Genomic DNA, 7,505 nt, shown 5'->3' with positions numbered 1-7,505 from the left:
TACCAAACAAAGTAGTTATTAAAAGGTGATAGATATAATTCAAACGTTAATTATTTCCCAATGAAGCATGCAATCTTATTTTCTACTATTTTCTTTGTACTTTGATAAAGTGGTTAAAAATATATTCCAATTCCTAAATGGTAAAGTTGCTCATATGTGATCAGGAGGTCACACATTCACGCCGTGGAAACAGCTTCTTGCAGAAATGCAAGGTAAGACTGCGTACAATAGACCCTTTTGGTCAGACATGCAGAGTAAGATTGCGTACTATAGACTCTTGTGGTCTGATCCTTCTTCGGATCCCGCGCATAGCGAAAGTTTAGTGCAACGCGGGGCCTTTTTTATTTTATTTAATATGAAATAGATGAATACTATTATATTATTGTAGTTGAGAGTAACTGGCAAGGAACAGTCCACGTCGCATTATCTCAACCACCAGTCAATAAAGCTTATGACTTTATGGAGTACTTTTTTTGGACTTTTCAGTTTTGTGAGCTTTGGTTCCTTCTTCTACAAACATGTATATACCAAAATTCTTAAACATGGCTATTTTTGCAATTTGTTAGTGTCTCAATTTCTTTTTCTATCCCTTGAGAAAAAATATACTACACTGAATATTTTAGTTGCAAAGATGGATGAAAATTGAAGAAATGATAAAGTTGTGATTTTTATTGGGAGAAATAAAAAGTGGCTGCTATGGATTTTTGGAGAAAATGGTACGTGGATGTTTCTTGATTTGCTTAATTAATAAAAGTGTACATATTTTATATGTTTTCTTAATTAATTACCCACTTTCTATGCTTAGTGGTGATAATATAGTAATTAATTTAGTTGAAACTTTTAGAATATGGTGCTATGACAATTCTAAGTTTGTTAATATATTTGAATTATGCTTTCTAGAAGAAGTTTACGCCTGGTCTTAAAGTATAGTTGAAAAGTTCTTGGATCAAGGTCTGCTTTATATTATCTTTTCCTTTTTTTTTTTTTTTTTTTTGTGCAGTTTTTCTGGAATTAGCAGCTGGAATTTCTAGTAATTTATCTGAATTCTGAAGTCTAAAGTTAAATATCCCGAACTGAAGTTTTGGTAGATGATCCTTTTTGCTTGGGGTGAGGGAGATAGGGGTTTGGGGTGGGGGATGGGGGGTGGAGGGAGTAGTTCATGGAAGTTTTTTTTTTTCTTTTTCGGTTTAATCATTCGATACTCATAGACTAATATCCAGACTAATTCGGAATTAGCGTTGGATAGACCAAGAGCATGATTTTCTATTCTTAAGTCTTAAACTCGACACTTCTAGTTAAAGGTAAAAGTTTCGATTTGTCGTACCACACTCTTCGGTGGTAATTAATAGAAGTCGTAGTTCACGATAGGTGGACTTTGTACTTCAATATATTAATTGCTCAAAAAGAAAGCTCTATAGCTGTAGATCCAAGAATCTGGGTGCCAATCTCTGCTGAATCTAAGTATAATAAATAAAAAATGCTCCATTATTGTAGCATATCCCTAGGAAGCTTTACTAGTTTTTTATTTGGATATGATACATAATACTTACTCTCAATCTTTCTTGAAGAAAGAGAGGGAGAGATTCTTTTAATGTAATTTATTTTTCTTTTTTCGAAGTAGAGTCTTGACATAACTGGTAAAGTTGCTACTATGTGACTAGGAGGTCACGAGTTCGAGCCGTGGAAACAGCCTCTTGCAGAATGCAAGGTAAGACTGCGTACGATAGACCCTTGTGGTCCGGCCCTTCCCTAGACCCCGCGCATAGCGGAAGCTTAGTGCACTGGGATGCGTTTTTTTGTTTTCTTTTTTCTTTTTCCCTTATGTGTGGGAATGATGGGGGTTATATCAAGAAGTGTGACATTATTGTTGATTGTTATGTAACATAGTTTAAAAATAATTCAGAAGAGCATTTGAGCTTATCATAAATGCATCAACATAGTTTTATTAGTCTCATGTCCAGAAAAGATTATTTAGTTGTTTTGCATTGATCTTTGCTAGTGACTGAAATATTTAGAGATGTTCTTTTTTTCAGGCTCCCTTACAGGCTGTAGTCTTCCTTGCTGATGACAAACAATGACGATGATATTGATTTAGGACTTGCTCTAGGTTGCACCACTCATAATGTTAAGACAAAGACGGAAGATGATTCAGGTGCAGGTGTAAATGCAAGCTCAACGGTCGACATGGCATTTGCAGCATCTGATCCCCTATCTGAATTAGTTTGGTCCCCTCACAAAGGTTTGAGCGTGAAATGTGCTGATAGTGGATTAGCCGACAAAAAACCTTTTCTTCTGTGGAATGTGGGACTAAGCAATGTGATTTCTCCACCATCACAAAGCGGCAGATTTAAGGGGACTTATGATGAAAATGCTGTCAATGAAAGAATACTCATTTCTCAGGAAAGGTTTCTTTTAGATGGAGTAGTTGAGGACAAGCATAGTCTAGCTTATTGCGAGACCAACGTTATGGGATCAAAATGCGGAAATGAAGTAGGTAAGGCTATCATTTTAGTCATCTAGCTATTGCCGTATACATGTCTTTACTAGCAATATATATCTAGTGTTGCTCGTGTTTATTCTCTTTATTGTTAAACGCTGAGTAAATAGTCATCCGACAGGGTGCAGCAGCCAAGTGAAGATAATGAACACGGCTGATGGAGTCGATACTTTAGGCACTAATCAAGATGAGGGAAATTTGAAGAATACTGAGAAGGGCTTTTGCATTAGTCAAGATATCCAGATCCCTCAGACGGTTGAAAGTTCTGAAAGTCATGCAGGTGTAGTCTACTACCCTACCCTCGCCTTATTATTAGACCGTGTTACACAGAACATTCAGATATGTGTTCTGTGTCTAAGCTGCGGAGGAGCTCCTATACATAAATTCCTTATGGGATAATTACATTTTTGGGCCACCCTAAAAAATAATAGCCAGCAAAATGTATATGTTTTGTAATTAACTATAAATTTACACATAAATATACATATTATATACATATATGTTATGTATATTTGAGCTAGCGCTCATAATTATTTTCAGCAGATGGGCCAAAAATGGGGGGAAAAAAGAAGCCTTATTGATGTCCTGAAATGTTATGATTGAGGAGCGTTACCTTTGATGATGTTGATTTGGTGGGCTGACGAAAGGATGGTGACATTCTCATTTCATAACATGTGTCTTATTAGATCACTTTGTTTGATGCAGGTCAGGGAGATTTAGGAACAGAGAGATCTCTGCAACATGGAGCCGATTCCAAGCTTGATACGGGAACTACTGAACCTCTAGAAGAGAAAATGAATCAAGGAATTTCTACTAATGATAAGCGCAGAGACGGAGATGTTTTGCTTAGCAGTCAGACTTTAATTCCTACTGTCAAAGACTCGGAAGCGGAAGAAAGATTAGAATGTGCTGGAGAAGAAGATAGTGGAAACAGAAAAAAGAACTCCTATGCTACCAGTCCGCCAGCAGAATGCATAGCGGAGAATGATGTACATCTTCCAGGGGTGAATGAGACTTGTGATCCGAAAGAGGGGCAACTTCTTAGGGACAGTTCTGTTCCGCTTGAAGCTTCTCCGACACATAGCAGGTCATCGGCATATAGAAGGAAAGGCAAAGGCAAAGCATTATCTGAAGGAAATGTTGACAGCAAAATGTCGAATGGCAAGGAAGATAGCCATGAAAGTGTAGAAAGCTGCAACAGTACAGGGTTAATCCCAAAGGGTAAGAAACGCTGGCACTTTGAGCAGCAGTGTTTCATTGGAAGTAAAAGAATCAGAACGCATATGCATGGGGATTCTGCAGCAGAATCGACAGTCGCACGTAATAGCTCTTTCATGACTTGGATTTCGAACATGGTAAAGGGATTCTCTAAATCCAATCTTGAAGAATCTCCTACTCTCGCTCTCACCTTTGCTCCTAAGAATAATGAAGAAAATCAAGGAAAGGAGACTAATCATCAAGAAATTGTTATGTATGACAAAGATCATGATCCGAGTAGCAGGTCTATGGGGTTTCAAGCTGTATTTCAGTCGCTGTACTGTCCTACCTTGAAAGTAGCTGAAACAAAAATACCGAAAGATAACAATGTCCTCATTGAAGTTCCTCCGATACTGTGCCATCGGGGGGACAATGTGACTGCTTCAGCGGAAAACAAAGCTTCAAGTGACATTGGATGTAGCAAAGCAAATGATGGGCTGAATTCCACGGACTCATTGTCTAGACTTAAAACCAGCATTGGTGAGGAAAACAATACCTGTCATTCATCTGAACGCGACACAGTTTATGGCACGCCTAACAGAAATCAGTCTCTTCATAGCCTGTGGATAACTAGATTCTCAAACAGGACTCCCGGGACTACTGTTCGGAGCACAGATAATCCCAAACCAACTGCACATGAAACACTAACAGTTTCCACGGAATGCAGAAGGCCTAATCCTCTAGCTCAAACGAGTGTCGAGTGTGTGATTGAACACCAAATCTCAGGCGCAAGGGAGACTTCGTCTGGAGACGAAGATGATGATGTTGCAGCCAGCTCAAAAGAGATCAATCAGAGTAATATACATCCTATTATACCTTCCGCCAAGTTCAAGAAATCCGAGGCGCTGGCCTCTCTATTTGCCAGGAGATTGGATGCCCTTAAACACATAGTACCTTCTTCAACTAGAGGTGAGTACACAAGAACAACTTGTTTCTTCTGCGGCAGAGGCGGCCACGACTTACGCAACTGTTCAGAGGTGACGGAGTCTGAGTTGGAAGTTCTTATTAGAAACATCAGGGCCTATAATGGGGCTGAGGAATCTACTTGTCTGTGCATTAGATGTTTTCAACTTGATCATTGGGCTATTTCCTGCCCAACATCATCTCCAAACCGGAACAGGAATGATAATTTGCAGTTCTTCACAGGCAATGGATGCTCATCTAGCCTTGTGGGAATAAAGCAAAGTCAACGGTTTGAACTTGCTAATCATGCTCATCACAGTAAAAATCAGCTTTGGTTTGCAAGAACTTCTAGTTCCAATCAAATTCAGAAAAAGAGAACTTCTGATCCTGGGGAGAACACTTTAAAAGAAAGTATAATTTCTTCCAGTTTAAAAGAGAGAACAGATGTCCCAAAAGGAATTTTTGATGTCATCAGGGGTCTTCGATTGTCTCGTGTGGATATTCTCAAGTAAGCAAAGCATGTTATGCAAGTTAGTATATTAATGTAAAGTTTGTTTTTATTTTAGATGTAGATTTAGGTAAAGCTTCCATAGATAGGCTAGAGTTAGATGCGGTGGCATACATAAAATTTCCCACAAGCATTATCGGTCTATTATCACAACTCGGCTAATATATGATTTCTAGTTTGGGGCAATAGAGGTTCTAAAGCTTTACTTCTAGTCCCAATTTAATTTATTTGGCATTCTTTTCTGCTAGTGTCGCTGTGTTACATATATACCTATTGATTGTTTTCGGTCTAATTATGCTTTGAATTTTGGTTGCCTCAGATGGATGAACTCCAACACTTCACTATCACATTTGGATGGGCTTTTCTTGCGTTTACGACTGGGGAAGTGGGAAGCAGGGCGAGGAGGTACAGGATACTATGTTGCATGCATAACTGGTAAGCTTTCATTATAGTTTTCGTTACAAGCTTTTTCCCTGCCTTTCAGTGCAGACAGATTGTTATTCTTTGTTTTTTGACACTTTTCAATATCTTCCTTTTCTGGAATCCATAGATGTAAAAGGAGAAAAATCTGAGAGAGATTCCAGGAACCGCATATCAGTAAATGTCGGTGGAGTCGAGTGTTTTGTGGGAAGCCAATATGTCTCCAACCAAGACTTTTTGGAGGTAATATACTTTATAGTTAGCCGTTATACAGAGTTGTTTTATTGGGAAAGCTAAGGTTATTCAACTAGACATAGGGAAAGCATGGTTATTATCATGCTTTGTTAACCATTTCTGTTCTATCTTTTTATTTGGAAAGCTATACCCTGCATCAAACAGCCTCTTGCAGTAATGCAGGGTAAGACTGTGTACAATAGAACATTGTGGTCCGGTCCTTTCCCGTACCCCGCGCATAGCGGGAGCTTAGTGCACCGGACTGCCCATACCCTGCATCAAATGATGAAGGTGAGGCTATTATCATGTTAAGTAGTTCGTTTTTCTTCTTCTCTTTAGGGAACTAATCACTTTTACATGTAAAGATTAAATAACATGTTTGCAGGAAACAACATATTCAGTTGCTTACTTGGCTGCATGATTATGCTAATTTGATGTTGCATCTAATTGTCCTGGTGTTGTTTTTACTTGACTCTTTCATGTGTGCTAATAAATTGCAGCCACTTTGAATTCACTAACTCTAAATATGAAATTCGCTTCTAATTCTTTACAGGATGAACTAACTACTTGGTGGTGCAAAACGTTGGAGAGTGGTGGGAAGGTTCCTGCAGAAGAAGATTTAAGACTAAAGCTCGAGGAGCGGATGAAACTAGGGTTCTAAGAACTCGTCACAGCAACACATTAGTACCGAGTTTGGTTTGTCCAAAAGTGTCAAACCAGACCAAGATATGAGCTATTCCACCATCTTGTAAATAAGATTTTGGGTGCTATTTCACAACATTCTTTGTTCTTTTCATTTGGTATTCTAGACATGTGAGATTGAGAATTATTTTTTAGTGTTCATCTTTTGTATATAGATGAATTTGTTTGTGATCATAAGGCAATGGAATGTTAAATAACATGAGACATTGTAATAGGAAAAGAAAAAGGTTGCTGTTGGTAAAGAACATTTTTCCAATATGAGCATCTTCTCCATCCAGCCCGGTCCAGTATATATATATATATATATATATATATATATATATATATATATATATATATAGTGGACGGCGTGCCACACGATCCCATAATATCATATATAAGTGGACGGCGTACCATACGATCCCATAATATCATATATAAGTGGACGGCGTGCCACACGATCCCATAATATCATATATAAGTGGATGACGTTCCACACGATGAAAATTCTGGCTCCGCCATATATATATATATATATTCCATGATAATTGCCTTTGAGAATTTGTTGGAATCATTCTTGGTCTTTTGGATTCAGATATTTGTGGAGAATATACAAAGTAGTTTGTCTAAAAGTTTAAATTTCTTGTCTTTCTTTAGATTTTTGTAGTGGGTGGACATTATTATGTTAATCATCTTTATATTGTTATAATGCTGTACTATCCAAGTAATGAAGAAACTCAAGAATACATGTGTATTAGAATGCTAAATTTCATCTTCTTGGCAACAAAAAAGATAGACGTATTTAATTCCAATGTAACTTTAGCATACGGTCTTCACATCAAATAGAATAGTGTAATTAATAACGAATTTATACCATAAAATATCAATGTAACATAAACCATCAACCAGTGAACATGGAATATTCTCATCAACTTTTTCAAAATGTTCTATTCAACTTGGCTTCCTTAATAACATTGACTAATGCAAATATAAATAAATAAATAA

At 37.5% G+C, this 7,505-nt stretch overlaps 1 protein-coding gene across 1 annotated transcript; it reads left to right on the top strand.

Moving 5' to 3' along the window:
- The first annotated feature begins 381 nt into the window (after nt 1-381).
- LOC107761240 (uncharacterized) lies at nt 382-6,763 on the top strand. Its single transcript, XM_016579440.2, has 7 exons — nt 382-716; nt 2,034-2,494; nt 2,619-2,777; nt 3,203-5,165; nt 5,485-5,600; nt 5,716-5,828; nt 6,373-6,763. The coding sequence occupies exons 2-7, from the start codon at nt 2,065-2,067 to the stop codon at nt 6,478-6,480; spliced, it is 2,889 nt and encodes a 962-aa protein (XP_016434926.1). The 5' UTR covers nt 382-716; nt 2,034-2,064; the 3' UTR covers nt 6,481-6,763.
- Nucleotides 6,764-7,505: the final 742 nt, after the last annotated feature.

Source organism: Nicotiana tabacum, chromosome 7, assembly GCF_000715075.1.
Source record: "Nicotiana tabacum cultivar K326 chromosome 7, ASM71507v2, whole genome shotgun sequence".
In the NCBI taxonomy this organism is placed as follows: Eukaryota; Viridiplantae; Streptophyta; class Magnoliopsida; order Solanales; family Solanaceae; genus Nicotiana; species Nicotiana tabacum.
The sequence above is the reverse complement of the archived record's forward strand: the minus strand, read 5'-3'. Positions and strand labels throughout refer to the sequence as shown.